Source organism: Mobula hypostoma, chromosome 6 (genome assembly GCF_963921235.1).
Source record: "Mobula hypostoma chromosome 6, sMobHyp1.1, whole genome shotgun sequence".
Lineage (NCBI taxonomy): Eukaryota > Metazoa > Chordata > Chondrichthyes > Myliobatiformes > Myliobatidae > Mobula > Mobula hypostoma.
Genome location: NC_086102.1, coordinates 182,604,110 through 182,628,367, shown reverse-complemented (window position 1 = coordinate 182,628,367; position 24,258 = coordinate 182,604,110). Strand labels below are relative to the sequence as shown.

The window sequence follows — 24,258 nt, the reverse complement described above, 5'->3', positions numbered from 1 at the left end:
CTCCTTGGGAACGGGACGTAGGGCCAGGACTCATACACAGAATGCTGAACACGACGAGATGGTTCCCAACACTAGGTAGCGGCAAATGGCCGGACCTATCTTGTGAAGGCATGGACACAGAGACAGTTCAAAACAACAATAGACAGTTCCTTATCTTGCTCCGACAGTTGAACTTGACAGCAGTGCAGGCAAAGGTTACAGGTGAAGTAAGGCAAGGCTTCAGATACTGGTTTCAGGGCAAGGCTATACTTTACTTTATTGTCACCAGACAATTGATACTAGAGCGTATAATCATCATAGTGATATTTGATTCTGCGCTTTGCGCTCCCTGGAGTACAAATCGATAGTAAATAGTAAAAATTTTAATTATAAATCATAAATAGAAAATGGAAAACAGAAAGTAAGGTAGTGCAAAAAAACCAAGATGCAGGTCCGGATATTTGGAGGGTACGGCCCAGACCCGGGTCAGGATCCGTTCAGCAGTCTTATCACGGTTGGAAAGAAGCTGTTCCCAAATCTGGCCGTACGAGTCTTCAAGCTCCTGAGCCTTCTCCCGGAGGGAAGAGGGATGAAAAGTGTTTTGGCAGGGTGGTTGTGTCCTTGATTATCCTAGCAGCAGTGCTCCGACAGCGTGCGGTGTAAAGTGACTCCAAGGATGGAAGATTGGTTCGTGTGATGTGCTGCGCTGTGTTCACCATCTTCTGCAGCTTCTTCCGGTCATGGACAGGACAACTTCCATACCAGGTTGTGATGCTCCCGAGAAGAATGCTTTCTATGGTGCATCTATAAAAATTAGTGAGGGTTTTAGGGGACGGGCCAAATTTCTTTAGCTTTCTCAGGAAGTAAAGGCGCTGGTGGGCCTCCTTGGCAGTGGACTCTGCGTGGTTGGACCAAGTCAGGGTCATTTGTGATATTGACCCTGAGGAACTTAAAGCTTTTGACCTGTTTCACTTGTGCACCACTGATGTAAATGGGGTCGTGCGGTCTGCTACTCCTTCTGAAGTCAACAACCAATTCCTTTGTCTTGCTCACGTTGAGGGATAGGTTATTGTCTTCACACCATGCCACCAGGTTCTTAATTTCCTCCCTGTACTCAAACTTATCATTACCCAAGATACGGTCTACAATTGTGGTGTCATCAGCAAACTTATATATTGAGTTTGATGGAAACTTGGCTGTGCAGTTGGTGTACAGTGAGAACAACAGGGGGTTGGTTACACAGCCTTGTGGGGCAGCAGTGCTCAGCGTGATTGTAGAGAAGAGCTTGTCCCCTATTTTTACAGCCTGGGTCCTGTCTGTGAGGAAGTTGAATATCCAGCTGCAGATCTGAGTGCTAAGGCCCAGGTTCTGGAGCTTAGGAATCAGTTCATTTGGAATGATGGTATTAAAGGCAGAGCTGTAGTCAATGAAAAGGAACTTTACATATGCATCTTTATTCTCCAGCTGTTCGAAGGAGCAACGCAGGGGCAGAGAGATGGCATCTGCCGTTGACCTGTTGCTCCAGTAGGCGAATTGCAAAGCATTGAGGTTGACCGGTAGGCTGTAGTTGATGTGTGCCATAACCAATCGCTCAAAGCACTTCATAGCAATTGATGTCAGAGGCACAGGTCGATAGTCAGGAATAAGGGGCAGAAAAGGGATTCAGACAGGGGGTTTATACAGGAACAATCCAGCAGCCAAGCCCTAGTCTCTGGAGGTAGTTATGTGTCTGCCCAAACAAGAATCATGTGCCTTAAATAGAACACCCAACAGAACAATGGGAAACGGATCGAAGGACCGGACCGTGAACCGGAATGCGGAGTTCACGGACCGGACCATGACACTTTGAGCCGCACTGCCCAGCAACCGCCGATTCAATCCTAGCCCAATCACGGAACAATTTACAATGACTAATTAACCTACCAACCAATACGTCTTTGCACTGTGGGAGGAAACAGGAACACCCGGATGAAACTCATGCCGTCACAGTGAGGGGAATGTACAAACTGCAGATAGAAAGGGTGCAGAGGAGATTTACAAGGATGTTGCCTGGATTGGGGAGCATGCCGTATGAGAATCGGTTGAGTGAACTCGGCCCTTTTTCATTGGTGCAACGGAGGATGAGAGGTGACTTGATAGAGGTGTATAAGACGATGAGAGGCATTGATCATACGGATAGTCAGAGGCTTTTTCCCAGGGCTGAAGCAGTTTTGAGGTGCTTGGAAGTAGGTACAGAGGAGATGTCAGGGGTAAATTTTTTACACAGAGGGTGCTGAGTGTGTGGAATGGGTTGTCGGCAAAGGTGATGGAGGTGGATACGATAGGGTCTTTTAAGACACTCCTGGACAGGTACATGGACCTCAGAAAAATAGAGGGCTATAGGTAACCCTAGGTAATTTCTAAGGTAAGGACATGTTCGGCACAGCTTTGTGGGCTGAAGGGCCTGTATTGTGCTGTAGATTTTCTATGTTTCTAATCTATGGACTTACTTTTAAAGACTCTTCCTCACATGTTCTCAATATTTATTGCCTATTTATTTACATTTGCACTTGCAGAGTTTGTTGTCTTCTGCACTGCAGTTGATCTTTCATTGATCCTGTTCTAGTTACTGTTCTATATATTTGCTGAGTATGCCCGCGGGAAAATGAATCTCAGGGTTATATGTCGTAACATATGTGTATTTTGATAGTAATATTTACTTCAAACATTGATCTTTAAGTGTTATAGTAAAACAACTCATGAAAAAAATTACAAGATTTGCAGCCCTGTGACAAGGCAGTCAGCAACTCTGTACACTGCTCGGGTGCTGTGATAGAGTCATAGAACTTCAGAATTTAGGTTGTATTTAGGATTGCCTGCGTAGCATGGGTGAGTGACATTGACCGGGATTTAACAGCACATTGCTTCCAGGAGGCCTCGACCACATTTTGAATCTTTTCCTTTATCCACCCGGAGAAGCTCTTCACATGACGGTATTTGGAGGAGAATGTCTGCTTAGGAGTCCAGTGTATCTGACTTGGTGATAACCTGTGGACCTCAGTACCAGGGATGGCAATGCGAAAGCGGACACGGATTTCGGTTCGCACATTCTTCGTTTGAAGTCTGAGATTTTCACTTTGGAGTAGCTTGAGCGAAAACGGGAGTGAGTTGCGAGTACTTTTCACTTTGGAGTAGCGATGATGAAATCTGTGCGAGCCCAAGGTGTAGGGTTCTTCTCCTGGTGCAGAGGGAAGTACCGAACGGGGAGGGAGTGGTGAGGAAGCTCCTCAATTCTTGTAGTATTTAATATAAAACAGGAGAGCGCCATGTGACTGACAACAGCGCTAGACCAGTATGGAAATCATTAACCATGAACGTAAAGAATGAAAAGATGTGGAACGCTTTATTCTTGTGAATATTTTATTATGAATAGCTAATTTTGCTTCAGCGTTTCTGTCGAGAGCGGAAACGGGCTGCGAGGAGATTCCCTGCGAGACCCTTTTGCTTCGAGTTTCACATGGGCCAATAAACAGCGAAGTTTAAGCGGAACTCCCATTGTGGGAGGGGACAGAGATAGGCTGGGACTCTGACCTTTTTGGTCCAGAGATTCCGGAGTCCACTTTGCAGTCGCCATTGTGAGTCTGTGGGACAGGTGAGCAGCAGGTAAGATCAGGTACGTTTGGTACCGGGATACTAATGAAATTGCAACTAATGAAATTAAGTAAGGATACAGGATCAGGCGGTGTGTTGTAGCGGCTGATGTGGGAGCTGATGAGACCATTGCGATTCGTGATGACCACATCTGCAACAAGTTTGGGTAAATTTATTATCAAAGTACATATCGTCACCATATGCAATTCTGAGCTCCTCTCTGTATCGCACACATAATCCTGTATATTTCAATTAGGTCACCTCACAGCCTCCTATGCATCGATAAAACGTGCCCAACCTGGGTCGAGGTTTTTCTGTTCATCAACCCTGTCTAGTGCCTGACCACTTATTGTACATGTCAAACCCTTATTTGACTTTTCAAAAATGTCATGTTGAAGTTATCAGCGTTAAGTTCTACGTGCCTGGGTTTATAAGAAATGAGTGATAAGGAAAGATTAAGTAGGTTAGGAATTTATTCCTTGTAATGTACAAGGTAGAGGGGAGATTTGATAGAGGTACATAAAATTATGAGGGGTAGCGATAGGGTAAACGCAAGCTGGCTTTTTCCATTGAGGTTGGGTGGGACTACAATCAGAGGTCACGGTTTAAGGTTGAAAGATGAAAAGTGTAAGGGGAACATGAGGGGAAACTTCTTTGTTGAGAGGGTTGTGAGAGTGTGGAACAAACTGCCAGCACAACTGGTGCGTGCGAGCTGGATTTCAGTGTTTATGATGGTGGGGGTATGGCGGGCTATGATCTGGGTTCAGGTCAATGGGGGTAGGCAGTTTAAATGGTTTCGGCATGGACTGGACGGATCGAAGGGCCGCTTTCTTACCTGTACTTTTCTATGACTAAAGGGAAAAGCCAGTTAAGCTTTTGTAGCTTAACAGTGTGCTAAAGACGATGAAACATCACATTTCACAATATTGTTTCCATCGGTCAGACACTTGTGCTTCATTCACGAAAGACTCCCGATCAGGCAAGTCACTTCTTAGTTTGAGAATTCATCACCATATCCATATTTCCCTTACAGTAGGATCTAATCTTACCAATAAGCTACATCAAATTTTCTGGACTCTTGTGTTCCCTAGTGCACTTGTTGAACCTCAGAATTATTTTTCAACGACTTCACACAATTGAAATAGTTTCTGAAATGCTGCATGTTTTTCTCGAGTTTCAGAAATGCTTGGCTATCTGATTCTGTCGCTGGTACTTTGCTTCCTGTACTGGCGGTACAGAGACAGGAAACAGATAACAAATATATTTGACAAGCACGTGTACATCACAGGCTGTGACTCTGGCTTTGGAAATCTTCTGGCCCAGCGTCTGGACCAGCAGGGATTCCATGTTCTGGCTGCCTGTTTTACTGAGAAGGGTGCTGAAGAACTGAAGAGCAGGACATCATCGAGACTCAAAACAATTCAACTTGATGTTACCAAGTCTGAGAGCATTGGGAAGGCAGCAGAATTTGTAAAATCAGAGGTAAAGGGAAAAGGTAATTTAAATTTAAACCTTCATCTTTGCCATATAGAAATTGTCAATTCTTAGATCATATTGCTCACTGTGAACTGTCCCTGTTTCTCAAATAAAGAGGATCTAATCAGTTTAAAAAAATGTAATGCAGTAAAAGTGTTTTGAAAATCTTCGGTAATCAAATCAGTTTTAATATCACTGGCTTATGTTGATAAATTTGTCAATTTTCTGGAAGCAGTACAGTGCAAAAGCAAATAGAGAGAAGATAAAAAAGTGTTAAGGTGTTCTACAAAACAAACCCACAAAATGCTGGAGGAACTCAGCAGGCCAAGCAGCATCTATGAAATGAATAAACAGTTGGCGTTTTGCCCCTAGACTCTTCTTCAGGACTGGAGAGAAAGGGAGAATTTAGAGTAAGAAGATGGAAGGAAGGAAGGCATGCAAGGTGGCTGATGATAATTGAAATTAGGAGAGTGGGAGGGAGTGAAGTAAAGAGCTGGGAAGTTGATTGGTAAAAGAGATAAAGGGTAGCCATCACATTTGCTTCAGAACTGGCAGAGAGTAATATTTCATATTTGTCAATTCTCTATTTGAAGGGGCTTTTATATATAAATATAATATACACATATGCATAGAGCCAGGGTGTCTAAGACTTCTGAACAGTACTGTATTTCTCAACATGGAGCAGGGAACAAGTGTGTAAATCTGGCAAGAGCAAGTGGGAATGGCGACAGTGGGGCGCCGAGGGAGGGGTGTGGGTCAGGCAACAGAGAAATAATGCCGGGGTAGAGGTGGTCTGGGTGCAGACATATTCCACCCTGAGACATGAGACAAGGTCATTTGATTCCAAACAGTTTGCTTCTTGATCATTACAGACTTTCTTTTTGGTGCTCATCTACGCTTGTCCATTAGTACCTCCCAGACACAGCCAGCATGCTTATAGGAACACCATTGACTCGAAATCACACACATTCTGTCTTGGAAATATGTTGCCACTTCCACATCATTGAATCTAAACCCTGCAACTTGCAACCAACATACATATCTTCATCCGATATACAACAGTTCAAGCAGATGGTTCTCCATGTCTTTATGAAGGGGTGACCAATTTGGAAGGCAAATGCTAGCATTTCAAGTGAAACTCATGTATCATAATAGCAACAAAAAATGAAAAGGCACCTTAAAAGGCTTGGGACAGGCATGTTCATGGAATTAATCCTGTGTGTAAAATTCAATATGAATTCCATAGGATATAGGAGCAGAATTTGGCCATGTAGCCCACTGGGTCTGCTCTGTTATTCCATCAATGCTGATCCATTTCCCTCTCAGCCCCAACCTCCTGCCTTCTCCCCATAACCTTTCATGCCCTGACTAATCAAGAATGCACCAACCTTTGCCTTAAATATATCCAACCACTTGGCCTTCACAGCCGCCCATGACAATAAATTCCACGGATTCACCACTCTCTGGTTAAAGAAATTCCTCCACACCTTCATCCTAAATGTATAACGCTCTATTCTGAGGCTGTGCCTTCTGGCCCTAGGCTCCCCCACCATTGGATGAATTGAAGGTGTTGCATTTTAGAAGGTCAAACGCAAGAGGAAAGTAAATGGTAGGAGCATTAAGGACACAGGCTTTCAGTTGGATTTTGGGGTACAGCTGCATAACTCCCTAAAAGTGGCAACATGGGTGGATGAGATGGTAAAGATAGCAGAAGGGCATTGAGTGTACAAATTGGGAGTTCATGTTGAAGCATGTAAAACAGTAGTTGGGTCACATTTGGAGTATTAAGTGCAGCAACTATATTTCATTAGAAGGTCGAGAATTGTATGTCACCCAGAACACTCGCAAATGTCTACAAATGTACCGTGGAAAGCATTCTAACTGGTTCCATCACTGTCTGGTATTGGGGTGGGGAGAGTCTACTGCACAGGATTGAAACAAGCTGCAAAGAGTTGTGAACTTAGTCAACTCCATCATGGCACTAGACTCTGTAGTACCCAGGACACCTTCAGAGAGCAATGCCTCGAAAAGACGGCATCCATCATTAAGGACTCTCACCACTGAGGTCATGTCTCATTCTCATTTCTGCCATCAGGAGGAAGTACAGAAGCTTGAGGACATACACTCAATGATTCAGGAACTACGAATTTCTTTTTGCATGGACTGCTGTGGGGCTGTCCTGCACCAGCAAGCAAGTGATAGAGGCAGTACAGTGTCTCAGGTGCACTTAGACAGATATATGTGCAAGCAGGGAATTGTGGGATACGGACCATGTCCAGGCAGATGGGATTAGTTAGCAGTATAATGTTTGTGCAGATGTGCTGGGGCCTGTTCCTGTACTGCACTATTCCATATTCGAACAGCATATCCCTGTGGCAATCCTGATCTCGGCTTCTCTGAGATATTACCACTGCCGAATCCATCCCTTTCCAAACCGCTCTGCAGCTGAAAGCTAATTTATTTTCTCATTGACCTACTTCTGATGAAGGGTCTTTGATCTGAAGCATTAGCTCTTACAGTTTGCACAGATGTTTTCATAAGACCATAAGGCAAAGGAACAGAATTAGGCCATTCATCCTATTGAGTCTAAAGGGACATTATGTTATCCCCCTTTGCTTTGCCTCCTTTGGCAGGAGATTCACGGTGGTGTAGTGTTTAGCACAGCACTTTTCAGTACAGGTGATCCAGGTTCAGTTCCTGCCGCTGCCTGTGAGAGTTTCCATGTACTCCCTGTGAACGTGTGGGTTTCGTCTGGGTGACCCCGTTTCTTCTCACGATCTAAAGAAGTACTGGTTGGCAGGTGAACTGGTCATTGTAAATTGTCCTGTGATTAGGCTCGGGTTAAATCGGGGGAGTTCTGAGTGGTGTGGGTTTAAGGGGCGCAAAGGACTTCATGCTGTATCTCAATAAATGAATCCTTTGTTAGACATGGTTTCCATGTTCTTAAGAGTATTGCTGACATTTTCTGTAGGTTGATTGAATTCCGTGTTGTCTTTGGAGTGACTGTTCTGATTTGATTTGATTTGATTTCTGGACACATAAGGATCAGTACATTTTGGCTCAGATAAGTGGCTACTACAATTAGTCAAAGTTTCATGGAAATAGTTAAAAAGGTATACAAAAAAAAGAGATAAACCATCAATTAACTGACTCTAATTAGGAACAGCTCAGCAACAGTCTCCTGTCCCAATTAAACACCATGATGTTCCAAGTAAACAAAGGGCATCCCAGTTGTTTTCTGGATGATCTGATTTTATTCTTTAAGAGTTGTGTCAAATAGGAGGCTGTCTGATTAACTGGAATCCACTGCAGTGATTAAATTTATTTCTTAGACCTTTGAATTGAATTGACTTTATTTCTTACATCCTTCATATCCATGAGTAAAAGCCTTTATGTTTTTTCTCCACCTAACTGTGCCATATAAGACAAGGAGTCTAATGAACCTTTAACATTAAGGCAACAGCATTAAGGTTCTTTATGTGGACTACGTGTAAATATATAGATATGAAATTGTACAGCTGATGTTTTTGCTTCAATGTGAGTTTTATGTGTGAAATCACAAGACAGTATTCGGAGCCAATTAATTACAATAAAGGGTAATCTGACATTAAATCTTTTTTTGTTCATTTCAACAATTCCAGGACTCTGGGGGCTGGTTAACAATGCTGGCATCTTGCACCCCCTTGCCCCTGTTGACTGGCTTATGATAGATGATTACAGAGCCGTGCTGAATGTCAACCTGATTGGACTTATTGAGGTCACACTGAGTGTACTTCCACTGATAAAGCGGGCACGAGGCAGAATAGTAAATATTGCAAGTGTAGGTGGAAGGATCAGCCCTCTAAGTGGAGCATATTACATCTCTAAATTTGGTGTAGAAGCCTTCAATGACGGTCTCAGGTGAGTTTGAAATGAAGATGCTGTCCTTGATATTTCTCTTTATGTATCAACATAATAGAGTAAAATTCTTTTAATGTGGCATTTTGTTTTTCGGGAATCCTGGTGGTTCACTATCTGACTTGCTCCTGCTCCAGAATATCTGCCAAGAACTGAGAGTGGCCAGAGCACGAGGGGCCAGGAAATAGTCATCTTTGCAGCTGGCGTCAGGGACCAGGGTGTTTGTATATGTCCTGCTCCCTTTAGACACACTGGATTAATCGGAAACTTTATAAAATGACAATGCAACATATCAAATAAAAGTATGTTTAGGTATTAATAGGAGTAACATCCATTAGGATGATTTAGCAGATGAGTGTGTGTCTGAGGAACTGGCAGGATTTCAGATTTATGGATCATTGCGATCTCTTCTGGGGCAGGTATGACCTGTATAAAAGGAACACACATAAAAGTTGCTGGTGAACGCAGCAGGCCAGGCAGCATCTCTAGGAAGAGGTGCAGTCGACGTTTCAGGTCGAGACTCTTCGTCAGGACTAACTGAAGGAAGAGTGAGTAAGGGATTTGAAAGTTTACGGGGAGGGGGAGATCCAAAATGATAGGAGAAGATAGGAGGGGGAGGGATGGAGCCAAGAGCTGGACAGGTGATAGGCAAAAGGGTTACGAGAGGATCATGGGACAGGAGGTCCGGGAAGAAAGACAAGGAGGTGTGGGGGGGGACCCAGAGGATGGGCAAGGGGTATAGTCAGAGGGACAGAGGGAGAAAAAGGAGAGTGAGAGAAAGAATGTGTGTATAAAAATAAGTAACGGATGGGGTACGAGGGGAAGGTGGGGCATTAGCGGAAGTTAGAGAAGTCATTGTTCATGCCATCAGGTTGGAGGCTACCCAGACGGAATATAAGGTGTTGTTCCTCGAACCTGAGTGTGGCTTCATCTTTACAGTAGAGGAGGCCGTGGATAGACATGTCAGAATGGGAATGGGATGTGGAATTAAAATGTGTGGCCACTGGGAGATCCTGCTTTCTCTGGCGGACAGAGCGTAGGTGTTCAGCAAAGCGGTCTCCCAGTCTGCGTCGGGTCTCGCCAATATATAAAAGGCCACATCGGGAGCACCGGACACAGTATATCACCCCAGCCGACTCACAGGTGAAGTGTTGCCTCACCTGGAAGGACTGTTTGGGGCCCTGAATGGTGGTCAGGGAGGAAGTGTAAGGGCATGTGTAGCACTTGTTCCGCTGACACGGATAAGTGCCAGGAGGGAAATCAGTGGGGAGGGATGGGGGGACGAATGGACAAGGGAGTTGCGTAGGGAGCGATCCCTGCGGAATGCATGGGGTGGGGGAGGGAAAGATGTGCTTAGTGGTGGGATCCCGTTGGAGGTGGCGGAAGTTACGGAGAATAATATGTTGGACCCGGAGGCTGGTGGGGTGGTAGGTGAGGACACGGCGAACCCTATTCCTAGTCGGGTGGGGGAGGATAGAGTGAGAGCAGATGTACGTGAAATGGGGGAGATGCGTTTAAGAGCAGAGTTGATATTGGAGGAAGGGAGGCCCCTTTCTTTAAAGAAGGAAGATGAGGGAGATGTCCGTAACTTCCGGCACCTCCAACGGGATCCCACCACTAAGCATACCTTTCCCTCCCCCCATCTCTCTGCATTCCGCAGGGATCGCTCCCTACGCAAATCCCTTGTCCATTCGTCCCCCCCCATCCCTCCCCACTGATCTCCCTCCTGGCACTTAGCCGTGTTAGCAGAACAAGAGCTACACATGCCCTTCCACTTCCTCCTTTACCAGCATTCAGGGCCCCAGACAGTCCTTCCAGGTGAGGCGACACTTCACCTGTGAGACGGCTGGGGTGATATACTGCATCTGGTGCTCCCGATGTGGCCTTCTATATATTGGGAGACCGCTTTGCTGAACACCTATGCTCTGTCTGCCAGAGAAAGCAGGATCTCCCAGTGGCCACACATTTTAATTCCACATCCCATTCCCATTCTGACATGTCTATCCACAGCCTCCTCTACTGTAAAGATGAAGCCACAATCAGGTTGGAGGAACAACACCTTATATTCCGTCTGGGTAGCCTCCAACCTGATGGCATGAACATCGACTTCTCTAACTTCCGCTAATGCCCCACCTCCCCCTCGTACCCCATCCGTTATTTATTTTTATACACACATTCTTTCTCTCACTCTCCTTTTTCTCCCTCTGTCCCTCTGAATATACCCCTTGCCCATCCTCTGGGTCCCCCCACCCGCTCCTTGTCTTTCTTCCCGGACCTCCAGTACCATGATCCTCTCATATCCCCTTTGCCAATCACCTGTCCAACTCTTGGCTCCATCCCTCCCCCTCCTGTCTTCTATCATTTTGGATCTCCCCCTCCCCCTCCCACTTTCAAATCTCTTACTAACTTTTCCTTCAGTTGGTCCTGACAAAGGGTCTCGGCGTGAAACGTCGACTGTACCTCTTCCTAGAGATGCTGCCTGGCCAGCTGCATTCACCAGCAACTTTGATGTGTGTTACATGGAGGGGCAGGTAGTTTTGAGAAAGATGAGAGGCTGCAGAAGGACTTAGACAGATTAAGAGAATGGGCAAGGAATTGGCAGATGATATACAGTGTTGGGAAGTGAATCGTCATGCACTTTGGGAGAAGAAATAAAAGGGAAGACTATTTTGTAAAAGGAGAGAAAATTTGAGGTGCAAAGGGCCTTGGGAGTCCTCATGCAGGATTCCATAAAGGTTAATTTTTTTTGTTTGAGTCTGTTGTGAGGAAGGAAAACGTAATGTTAACATTCATTTCGAGAGGACTAGAATATAAAGCAAGGATGTAATTTTGAGGTTTTATGAACCATTGGTGAGGCCTCACTTGGTGTACTGTGAGCAGTTTTGGGCCCCTTATCTAAGAAAGAATTTGCAGATATTGCAGAGGGTTCAAAGAAGGTTCACAAAAACGATTCTGGGATTGAAAGGCTTGTCATACAAGGAGTGTTTGCTGGCTCCAGATGTCTATTCACTGAAATTCAGAAGATTGAGGGGTGATCTCATTGAAACATTGATTGTTGAAGGGCCTGGACAGGAAGTATGCGGAGGAGTTTCCTGTGGTGGAGGAGTCTAAGACTAGAGGGCACAGCCTCAGAATAGAGGAAAGTCCATTTAGAACAGAGATGAGGAGGAATTTCGTTAGCCAGAGAGTGGTTAATCTGTGAGATTCATTGCCTCATGTGGTCTTGGAGGCCAGATCACTGGGAACACTTAAGACAGAAATTTCAACCAGAAATAGCGACTGTACACGTTTCCATAGATGCTGGCTGGCCTGCTGTGTTCCTCAGGAATTTTGTGTGTGTTACCTACTTACTCAACCTTGCTTTTTACAAACATCGTTTTGTATTTTATTTTCATTTTAAAACTTTATTCTTTGTAAATCACCTGGAATTACATTGTCTGTTGGAGAATGCTCTATAAATATGTTGTTGTTATTATTCCTTCACAAAAGATTGACTGGTTCTCCTCATAGTCTATCATTTAAAGTAGCATTGTTTTACATAAAATAAAAAAGGACAAAGTAAACAAAAGCCAACAGATCAAAGTTTGTAACAACATGGTCGTTTTATTTTGTAATTTTGCAGGAGAGATATGAAGTGTTTTGGAGTGAAAGTAGCTTGTATTGAGCCAGGCTTTTTCAAAACACCCTTGACTAATGCAGAACACACATTGGAGCAAATGAACAGGTTGTGGAGTAGGTTACCACCAGATGTACAAGAAGAATATGGGGATGATTTCATGGATAAAGGTTAGTTGTTTTTATCTTACATATAGTTAGATGTTTTTAATTAGAGATATCCAATTATGAACTTGTGATCCAAATGGATACATTACCTAAAGGAAGCTTGTCTCAATAAATATTATTCATCCACTGCTATGCTTCACCTATAGATAGCAGAATAGTGTAGAAAATGCAAAATCCGTTTTTATTAGTTTTTTATGTTTATATATATGAATTGTTCAAATGAATTGGTTCAATTTAATATAGAGAATGTATACAGCCTGAAATTCTTAACCTTCACAGACATTCACAAAACAATAAAACCCAAAGAATGAATGATAGAAACATCAGAAACGTAAAGCCCAGCCTCTCCTTCACACCTTCCGTGCACAAGCAGCAGCTGAGGCACTGATTTCCTCTCCCTCCCCACCCCACCACCCTCCCATCATTTTCATTTTTAAATCTTTTTATTAATTATTATTGAAAATCAACAACAGAGAAAAATACATCAAAATAATCAAGACAACATATCCATATGTAGAATAAGAGTTAAACTATCAACCAAACCGAACAGTATATCAATAATAATAATAAAAAACGAAATGTTAACAACAGGAATTCTGCAGATGCTGGAAATTCAAGCAACACACATAAAAGTTGCTGGTGAACGCAGCAGGCCAGGCAGCATCTATAGGAAGAGGCGCAGTCGACGTTTCAGGCCGAGACCCTTCGTCAGGACTAACTGAAGGAAGAGTGAGTAAGGGATTTGAAAGCTGGAGGGGGAGGGGGAGATGCAAAATGATAGGAGAAGACAGGAGGGGGAGGGATGGAGCCGAGAGCTGGACAGGTGATTGGCAAAAGGGGATACGAGAGGATCATGGGACAGGAGGTCCGGGAAGAAAGACGGAGGGGGGGGGTGACCCAGAGGATGGGCAAGAGGTATATTCAGAGGGACAGAGGGAGAAAAAGGAGAGTGAGAGAAAGAATGTGTGCATAAAAAAGAGTAACAGATGGGGTACGAGGGGGAGGTGGGGCCTAGCGGAAGTTAGAGAAGTCAATGTTCATGCCATCAGGTTGGAGGCTACCCATACGGAATATAAGGTGTTGTTCCTCCAACCTGAGTGTGGCTTCATCTTTACAGTAGAGGAGGCCGTGGATAGACATGTCAGAATGGGAATGGGATGTGGAATTAAAATGTGTGGCCGCTGAGAGATCCTGCTTTCTCTGGCGGACAGAGCGTAGATGTTCAGCAAAGCGGTCTCCCAGTCTGCGTCGGGTTTTACCAATATATAAAAGGCCACATCGGGAGCACCGGACGCAGTATATCACCCCAGTCGACTCACAGGTGAAGTGATGCCTCACCTGGAAGGACTGTTTGGGGCCCTGAATGGTGGTAAGGGAGGAAGTGTAAGGGCATGTGTAGCACTTGTTCCGCTTACAAGGATAAGTGCCAGGAGGGAGATCAGTGGGGAGGGATGGGGGGGACGAATGGACAAGCGAGTTGTGTAGGGAGCGATCCCTGCGGAATGCAGGGGGGGGGGGAGGGAAAGATATGCTTAGTGGTGGGATCCCGTTGGAGGTGGCGGAAGTTACGGAGAATAATATGTTGGACCCGGAGGCTGGTGGGGTGGTAGGTGAGAACCAGGGGAACCCTATTCCTAGTGGGGTGGTGGGAGGATGGAGTGAGAGCAGATGTACGTGAAATGGGGGAGATGCGTTTAAGAGCAGAGTTGATAGTGGAGGAAGGGAAGCCCCTTTCTTTAAAAAATGAAGACATCTCCCTCGTCCTAGAATGAAAAGCCTCATCCTGAGAGCAGATGTGACGAAATGTTAAAGCTTTTTTTTATAGAAAAAAGAAAGAAAAAAAGAACCCCTACTAACTAAAACAAAAAAAAACCCAAATAACAAAAAAACGGGGAAAAAAAACCCATTTGGAGCACAAACCCGGAGCTATACACCATACAAGCTTCTATAAAAAAAAAAGACATCAATCCGCCAACCAAATCCATGTATCCAAGCATCAGAAAAGGACCATCTTTATTAACTCAATTCAAATAATAATAACGGGCAAAAGAACCCCACCTTTTCTCGAAGTCAAATCAGGCATCGAAAGTTCGACTTCTAATTTTTTCCAAACTAAGACATAACATCACCTGAGAGAACCATTGTATCAGAGTGGGAGCAGAGGCATCTTTCCATTTTAATAAAATAGCCCTTCTAGCCAATAATGTGACAAATGCAATTATGTATTGGTCTGATATAGAAATACCGTGAATATATTGAGGAATTATACCAAACAAAACTGTCAATTTATTAGGTTGTAAATTGACTTTTAAAGCTTTGGAAATTGTACAAAAAAATAGATTTCCAAAATTGTTTCAATACAGAACACAACCAAAACATATGTGTCAATGTAGCTATCGCAGTTTTGCATCTATCACACTGACTACTTACATTAGGAAATATTTTAGACAATCTCTCCTTTGTCAAATAATAATGATGTACAATTTTAAATTGAATTAGAGAATGACTGGCACAACTCGAAGAAGAGTTAACCAGCTTCAAAATTCACAACCAATCCTCTGTTATCAAGGTCATGTTAAGCTCTCTTTCCCAATCTTGTTTAATCTTAAGTAAAGGATAGTTATCCTGTTGTAATAGTAAATTATAAATTTTCCCTATAAAACCTTTCTCTAAAGGATTCATTTTTAAAATAATGTCTAACAGGTCAGAGTCTTGTGTTAATGGAAAATTACATAAATATTCTTGTAAGAAATGTCTGACCTGAAGATATTACAAAAAATGTGAATATGTGAGAGAGTATTTAGTTACTAATTTCTCAAAGGACATCAATCGGCCTCTTGAAACAAAACCATAAAGCAAAAAATTCCTTTATTCCTCTAAAGAGAAAAGGTAACATCTTTAAGTGAAGGTCTAAATAAATAGTTTCGATAAATTAAACTAAAAAGGTTAAATTTTTAAAAACTAAAAAAACTTACGAAACTAGTACCAGATTTATCATAGGATTTATATTTAGAATTGCAATTTTGGCTAATTGTACAGGCAAAGGAGCTCCTAATAACGAAGTTAAATGAAATTGTTTTACAATTTTCAATTCCAGATCAACCCAAGGTGGTCGTTCATTTTTATTGGTCCAATATAACCAAGAACACACATAACATGTATTAACAGCCCAATAATACATTCTTAAATTAGGCAAAGTAAGACCTCCATCCTTTTTTAATTTTTGGGAATGATATTTTCCAATTCTTGGTCTTTTATTATTCCAAACAAAAGATGAAATAATAGAGTCAACCTGATCAAAAAACTTCTTAGTTAGAAAAATAGGAATATTTTGAAATACTTATAAAAATTTTGGTAAAATCGTCATTTTAACGGCATGAATTCGACCTGCTAACGAAAGTGTAAGTGGATTACATCTAGAAAAAAATTGTTTCATAAAATCCACTAAGGGAACTAAATTAGCTCTATAAAGGTCTCCATAATTTTTAGTGATGATAATACCTAAATATTTAAAAGAATCCGTAACTTTTAAAGGAATGTCATCATATATAGAAGCAGAATCATTTAAAGGAAATGATTCATTTTTATGCAGGTTAATTTATATCCTGAAAACAATCCAAATTCATTTAATAATTTCAATAAACTAGGAATAGATTCTTTGGGATTCGAAACATAAACCAAAAGATCATCCACATAAAGGGAGATCTTATGAATAGTCCCATTTATAGAAATTCCTTGAATATTTTTAAGCTTCACGAAGTGCAATAGCCAAGGGTTCCAACATCAACTTAAATAACAGAGGACTTAATGGACATCCTTGTCTCGTACCCCGAGAAAGTTGGAAAAAGGGGGATCTACAGTTATTAGTGATAACAGTGGCAATAGGGCTTTTATATATCAATCTAATCCATTTATTAAGATTAGTACCAAAGCTAACTTTCTCTAAAACTTTAAATAGATATTTCCATTCAACTCTATCAAATGCCTTTTCAGCATCTAGAGAAACAACACATTGGGGAGTCTTAGAGAAGGATGAGTATATAATATTTAACAATCTCCGAGTATTAGAAAAAGAATAACGGCCTTTTATAAAACCCGTTTGATCCTGAGAAATAATTTTAGCTAGTATATTCTCCATCCGATTAGCCATTATTTTTTGAAAGAATTTTGACATCCACATTTAATAATGAAATAGGTCTATATGAAGCACAATCAGTAGGGTCTTTATCTTTCTTAAGAATTAAAGAAATAGAAGCTTCATAAAATGTGGAAGGTAACTCTCCGAGCAGAAAAGAATCTTGAAGCATTTCCAACATATAAGGAGTAAGCAAGTCTTCAAATTTTTTATAAAATCCTACAGAAAAACCATCCAATCCAGGAGCTTTACCAGATTGTATTGAAAGAATAGCTTTCTGAATTTCTCTTTCAGTAAAAGGAGCATCAAGAATTTGCTGATCTTCAACAGATATTCTAGGAAAACCAATCTTTTGTAAAAAGGCATACATATTAGAAGGGTCAGCTGGAAACTCAGATTTATAGAGTTCACTGTAATAGCCTTGAAAAATTTTATTAATATCTTCATAATTACAAGCTGAACTACCATCTCCCTTACGAATTTTAAAAATTTGTCTTTTAGCTCTAACTGCTTTAAGTTGAGATGCTAATAGCTTGTTACTTTTATCTCCAAACATATAAAATTGACTTTTTAATTTAAGCAAATTTCTTTCAATAGGGTAAGTTAATAGTAAATTATATTGTGATTAAAGTTCAACCCTTTGTTTAAATAAATCAACATTAGGAGAACTGCATAAGTGTTATCCAGGTCTTTAATTTGTTTTGAAATTCTATCAACTCTATTTTTGTCTGTTTCTTGAGTTTAGCCAAATAGAATATTATCTGACCTCGCAAATATGCTTTAAGTGTATCCCATATAATCAATTTGGAGACATCTCCCGTAATATTAAGCAGAAAGAAATCTTTTATCTGAATCTCTATAAATTTAACAAAGTCCGAACTTTGTAATAAATTTTCTGGAAAGTGCCAAGGCAAGTTTACATTACTAACATCATTTAACTCAAAAGTTAAGCTTAAAGGCGCATGATCGGAGACAGCAATGGCATCATATTCACATTTCTGGACTTTAGACAAAAATCAGAAATCAGCTATAAAATAATCAATTCTCGAATATTTATTATAAACATGTGAATAAAAAGAATAATCTCTGTCATTAGGATGTAAATTTCTCCAGATTTCTATCAAACCATAATCAATTAGAAAGGAATTAATAAGTGTTGCCGAACGACTCGGAAGCTGCTAGTTGGTTGAACTTCTGTCAATCAAAGGGTTTAAACAACAGTTGAAGTCACCTCCCATCAGCAGCATATATTCATTTAAGTCTGGTAATAAACCAAATACATTTTTAAAAAAAGAAGGATCATCTACATTAGGTCCGTATAATTTTTCTATTACAAATTGTTCCTTTAATAATTAAAAATCTACCATTATTATCTGAGACGATGTCTTCTTGAATAAATAAAATATTAGATGTAATAAAAATAGATACTCCCTTTGTTTTATTTTGACAAATTGCATGGTATTGAATGCCCTTCCATGTTTTAAAAAGATCTATTTTGATCGCCCTTTTCTGATATGCGTTTCTTGAACAAAAACTATATAGGCTGTAATCGACTAATAATTTTAAAAGTCTTTCTTCGCTTGATAGGGTGATTCCAGCCACATATATTCCAACTAATAACGTTTATCTGTTTAAGTACCGTTGGATATTATTCTTAAACACGACAATAGACGCATACCATCGCGGGCTAATCAAAGATGGTGGTGATGAATATAACCAAATAGAAAACACGCATGCTCCGGAACTCCAGAATGGGAAAAAATACAGGGAGTGTGTGTGAAAAAAAATAACATCCCATGATAAATCCCAAAATGCAAAAATACCCCCAAACCTCCCACCATCCCCAAAGATAGAAATCTGGCAAAAGAGAGAGAAGGCCGGAACGCATCCCCAAGAGAAAAGCATAAGAACGAAATTCTGCCTGCCACTCAATTTAAATAATGATTAAAAGTTTTTACTCTCAATTCCCCCCTCCCCCTTACAAAGAAAATACGTAACCTTAAGATAAGAAAGCCCAGTCAAGAAGAAAAAAATGTTTATACTTAATCATTGAAATTAAACCAGGGAATGCGAAAACAGTCTCCAAGGACGCTAAAGCAATACTATTAACCCAAACAGTTTAATCTCTAAAGAGAGAAAAGCAGCGCCATTATTCTTTAACTTACTACCTTATTTAACAAAAGAATTAAAGCTAATTATCTATTACTAAACACTCCAGAAGAGAAAAGTCTACATCAACTATAAGCAAACTATCACTTAATTAATAAAGAAAAAGGAAAATAGAAACAGGTAACCAAACCAGTTAACAATCTATCCGCTGTATTAATTCACTCCGTATACTGAACAGTCTTCAAAAAAAGTCACTCTTTAATCAAACCAAGAAGATCACCTCTTCTTTAAGTAATCCATCGATCAAAGGATATCTTCAGCATACCGAAATCTTCAAAGCCTGTTTTCATTCAGAAAATTATTCAGAAACTCTAATATCCTTCATACATCATCATTTGTCACAATAGAGTTGACAAAATCCGATGCTGCTTGGGGATCCAAGAAGACACGAGGAGTAGAATCTTTAGGAAATAATTTTAATCTCGCTGGATATCTCAGGGATGGAAAGCCCTTTTTCATGAGCGATCTTCATGACAGATATGAATTTGATCCGTTGTTCCATAACTTCCCATGGATAATCTTCATAAAAACGGATCTTGGAACCGTTAAATTTAAAAACTCTGTTTTCTTGTACATTTTATGATATGGTCTTTAACTTTAAAGCGAAGAAAGTTGACTAAAATTGGTCGAGCTTTATCTGACGAAGTGAAAATTCTGTGAGTTCTTTCAATATTAGGAGGCTGAGATAGAATATCTGGAAACAGAAATTGAAACAAATTGACAAAATAATCCAATAAATTCCCATTTTCAGAGCCTTCTTTAAGACCCACAATCCGAATGTTATTCCTACGCAATCTTGAGTAGGAATTTTCCAATTTTACAATTTTGCTTGAGCCTGTTCCAAGCGGGTTGAAATATCCACAATCTGACATCTCGATTCTTTAAACTCAGTATTCAAGGAAACAATATTTTCCTCAATAGTCTGTAAACTCTGTCGGAACGACTTCAACTCAGAAGTGTTAATGCCCATTTTGTTGTCGAGACCCATCAACGCACGTTCCAAACGCTCAGCCCAGACAGGCATATCTTCTGATTTTTCTTTCGAAGTTTTTCCCTTTCCATTGCTGGGTTCAAAAAGCTGTTTCTGAAATGACACGACATAATGACCACTATTTCCCACCAAGATCCAAAAAATAAATGTTGAATAATTCAAAGTTTAGACTGGGGAAAAGAAGGAATTAAAGGCAGCCACAAAATTGATGTATTACTCCAGTGAGCTACAGGCAGAAGTCCCCACCCTCCCATCATGCAAGCAATAGCAAAAGCCCCAAGAAAGACCCTGATCTAGAGTTCCATCAAAACCTACAGTCCATAATCAGCACTTTGGTTTCTCAGGCAGGTTTTCTCTCTCCCTCCATCGAGGGAGGGAGAGAGGGAGGGAGAGAGAAAGAGAGAGAGAGAGATCACTCCTGCAACAAAGAGTGCAGAGACCAACAGCTCTCTGGTCCAATGTTGCAATCTGCCAAGTCACTTCTCCAAAAACCCTGACGGCTCTCACTCACCATCGGTTTGGTGGGGGGGTGGAGGTTAGAGGATGAATCGAGTACAGGGGCCTTCTTCTGACAGCAGCACACACTGTCTGCTGTCCCAATATTTCAGTCTCCCATGACGTTTCCATGGCGATATCAGGGAGGAACCTGGTCGTCTACGTGTCCGGACCCGAAGGTGCAAGTCTTGTAGGCAGCTCCTGGAGATAGGAAAGCGCCAGGCTGCACAGCCGGTTCAAAGGCCCACTGCTTGTGAAGAACCGTCGTTTGAGCAGTAGCTCACAGGCTCTGACAGAACCCCAGACACCTTGAACAGCAAAGAAAGACACGAGAAGAAGAAAAAGCTATCTCCTCGACAAACTGGAAGGTCACCTGGGTCTCCAAAAACTGATGCTGCCATCTTTCCTGCTCATCCTCCCATACACAAAGCATGTATCTTTCAGCAGCACAACTGCTGTACTATATCTCTCCTTTGTAATCAACCATCTGTGTTAACCTTGTGAACCATCGTTTTCAATAAAAACTTGAAGATACAAGATGCTAATTTTGAAGAAGGCCTCACATCCCACTTCAAGAATTTCATATTAGCATTTGCACCTCAATAATTGCACAGTTACCTGCAACCTGTGGTCTCTTTTCCTCTTGCTCAGGAAGTTGTTCAAGTTCTAATCTCAAGTATGACCAACACAGCACTACAATCTCAAGCCAGGATCTGAAAGTTAAAAGATGAAAATACAAAATACTACCTGCATACAGATTCCATGTTTTGAATTTCATAATTAAATGAATCATAGAATTGTTACAGCAGAATTTTGCAAGAGAACTCAAATTGGCCCCATTTTGCTCTGTACCCAGTACAACTGTGTAAGCCATACACAGCTGTTGCCTCTGATTAACCAATTTCAATCGAGATCATATCAAATTGGTAAAAATATTAGAAAAATTTCAACATTTTTCCAAAGCATATTTTACTGTAACATACCAGAATCTAGCAACCTTATCAAAAGGTATAATTTTGTTGTATGTATTTTTCTTAAAAATTACTTGTGCTGACAGCTGGCTCCACACTTTTACAGCCCTCTGAGTGAAGAAGTTTCCCCTCAGGTTCCCTTTAAACTTTCCATCTTTCACTCTTAACCCATGACCTCTGGTTGCAAAGCCTGCTTGCATTTACCCGACCTATACCCCTCCTAATTTTGTATACCAAATCTCGTCTCAATCTTTTACGCTCCAAGGAATGAAATTCTAACTCATTTAATACTTTCTTATAACTCAGGTCTTCGAAATCCAGCAACATCTTTGTAAATTTTCTCTGTACTCTTTCAACTTTATTTACTGCTGTGTCTGTAGACTTTAGATAACAGTAGCTGTGTCTACAGTGACACTGATGTAAAATTTAATTTAAAAATCCCTTGCTTCCTTTATCATAGAAAATAGGCGACATTGTCCCTTTTGGTGGTGTCAGTCAGGAATCTTGACTTTGAAAACTATCAAAGATTTCAGAGAATGGAACCACAATTTGGAGCGTTAATACACACAGTTTCAGTAATTCTATATATCGTAATAATGCAAAATGAATGTGAGGAAGGAGTTCAGATGGTCCATTATTTCTAGATTGCATGGTTGCATCCCGGTTCCTCAGACCATCAGCCCACTAGCAGCAGCTCCATGCAGTCTCCTGGAAGAGAGGAAGCCGATATACCCAGCATCAATTGAAGAAAAAGAACACATTAAATTCTTCCTCAGTCATCTGAGTTACAAAGAGACACGAGGAGTAATAAAATGGGATTTTATTTGTGGGGAGGGGTGGGAGATATAAAAATTGATGTCTGCTGGGGACTTCCTGTTTAACTTCAGGTAGCAAGAGCCATTACTTGGAGCAAGAGGCAGGAACTCCACCTGTTTTGTCTTCTGAGTGCATACAGGTTGTGTATTTCAATAATATTTGAGTAATCTTATGTATATATTGATTGATTGAAGAGTTTTGTTTATTGATGAGGGGTAAAATGTAAAAATGTTAATTACAAATGTCACCATGCTACCATGTGATGCATGTGTGCCTTGCTGAAAGTAAACTCAAAGTTAAACCCTCATTTCGGATGTCCAGGTCTTCCTTTAAATCAATTAAATGGTTTGGAGTTACAAAACATAACACAAGGAGTGATCCTCTATTGCACAAGTCAACAACTCGTCACAAAAATTAGCAGACTCCTAGGAAAATAAAATCAGCTTGAAAACTAACTTCACCCTTCCTTTGTGAAAACGATATATGTATCTCTAATACTCTGCTGTGTGTTATATATGGTGCTTATCAATATCATAGATGAAAAACAATTTTCTTTAAATGTACTCTTCATATTGTTTTACAGTCTCTTTAAAACTGACGACCAAAGTGGAGAAGCAAATAAACCAAGATTTGATGAAAGTGGTGTGGTGCCTGAATCATGCTCTGACTTCTCTTCATCCTCGTACTCGGTACTCTGCTGGAATCGATGCAAAGATTTTTTGGATTCCTCTCTCCTACATGCCAACTGCTATCTCTGATTTTCTGCTCAGTAGAGGTAAAATCAAGCCAGCGAAAGCTCTCTTTTAGCATTGTTTTGGGATTGAGTATGATGAAGAGGAAATAGTACTAGTGACACTTATGTAAAATATGATGTGATCCCTTTCTTTCTGTATCATAGAAAATAGTCAATGTTATTCCTTTCTCTGGTATCAGTCAGTATCTTGACTTTCAAAACTATCACAGACTTTGGAGAATCGAACCAAAATTTGTAGCAAATTTGAGGTGTGGATTTTGAGGTGTTATCAATTAAAAGGCTTTTATCACTGCTGAAGTTTCAATGTTCTGGTCAAGAATAAAAGGTCATAAATTGATTCATGCGTCTTTCTTGATTCTGTACTTTGTTATATTGTATAAATATATATTTTATAAATTTTGAGAAACGTTCCCCAGCCACCCAGTTGAATTTTTGGAAGGCAGTGAATGAATCCTTTCAAGGCTTTTTAGAGTTTACAGAGAATTGTGTAAAGAAAGCTCCCAGAAACATCCAGTAAGCGGCAGTTCTGTGGGTGAAAATGCCTGGTAATGAGCGAGGTCGGAGGAGAATGGCCAGACTGGTTAAGTTTACAGGACGCTGACAGTAATTCAAGTTCAGCTGGAGGGGTAGCCAATCAGGACCGAGGCAAGCAATGGACTCCTACCTAAATGTGAGCAGTCCCAGAGAGAAACACCAAAAACTCTGCACTGAGAATGTTACCTCGACTGCTGATGAAATGCCTGCAGGCTAATTGCAAAGTGAAAACAGAACTCTACAAAACCAAAACTTCCAGGGTGGGCGAATTCTTTTTATAGACCCTGTTTATGTGACTGAGACCTTTGCACATTACTGTATGCTCATGGTATACTTCTACCAACATAACCTTTCTCTTTAAAGCATTATGTATTTCCTTCTTTTTATATTCTGATAGCAACCCAAAGTTCAGAAAATATTTGGTGCAAAGAAGACAGAGCAAGTATTGATTTGTATCTTTGTAATTCAATGTTAAAACTAGTCAGAAGCAAATCCATCATAATGCTTTGTGATATTCTCTGATGATCATTCCCGCTGAAAGGAAGTTTGTAGGCTCTGGAAAGTGATGGAACGCTGTAGCAAAAAAAAAGCAGCTCATTCGAATTTTAAACACAAGCAATTCTTTCTG

At 40.9% G+C, this 24,258-nt stretch overlaps 1 protein-coding gene across 9 annotated transcripts in view; it reads left to right on the top strand.

Annotated features, from left to right (window-relative positions):
* Positions 1 to 23,300, top strand: part of LOC134348655 (dehydrogenase/reductase SDR family member 9-like) — a 52,256-nt gene extending 28,956 nt beyond the window's left edge. For 2 of the 9 annotated variants that reach the window (XM_063052399.1, XM_063052401.1), the window contains exons 2-5: positions 4,790 to 5,104; positions 8,727 to 8,985; positions 12,605 to 12,768; positions 22,926 to 23,300. In XM_063052399.1, the coding sequence (XP_062908469.1) occupies positions 4,792 to 5,104; positions 8,727 to 8,985; positions 12,605 to 12,768; positions 22,926 to 23,149 (960 nt within the window). In that variant the 5' untranslated portion in view covers positions 4,790 to 4,791 and the 3' untranslated portion in view covers positions 23,150 to 23,300. Of the gene's footprint in view, positions 1 to 2,878; positions 3,632 to 3,663; positions 3,776 to 4,783; positions 5,105 to 8,726; positions 8,986 to 12,604; positions 12,769 to 13,356; positions 13,495 to 22,925 lie in introns of those variants that run through there. The other 7 variants (XM_063052402.1, XM_063052398.1, XM_063052397.1 and 4 more) reach the window with 7 other exon arrangements.
* Positions 23,301 to 24,258: the final 958 nt, after the last annotated feature.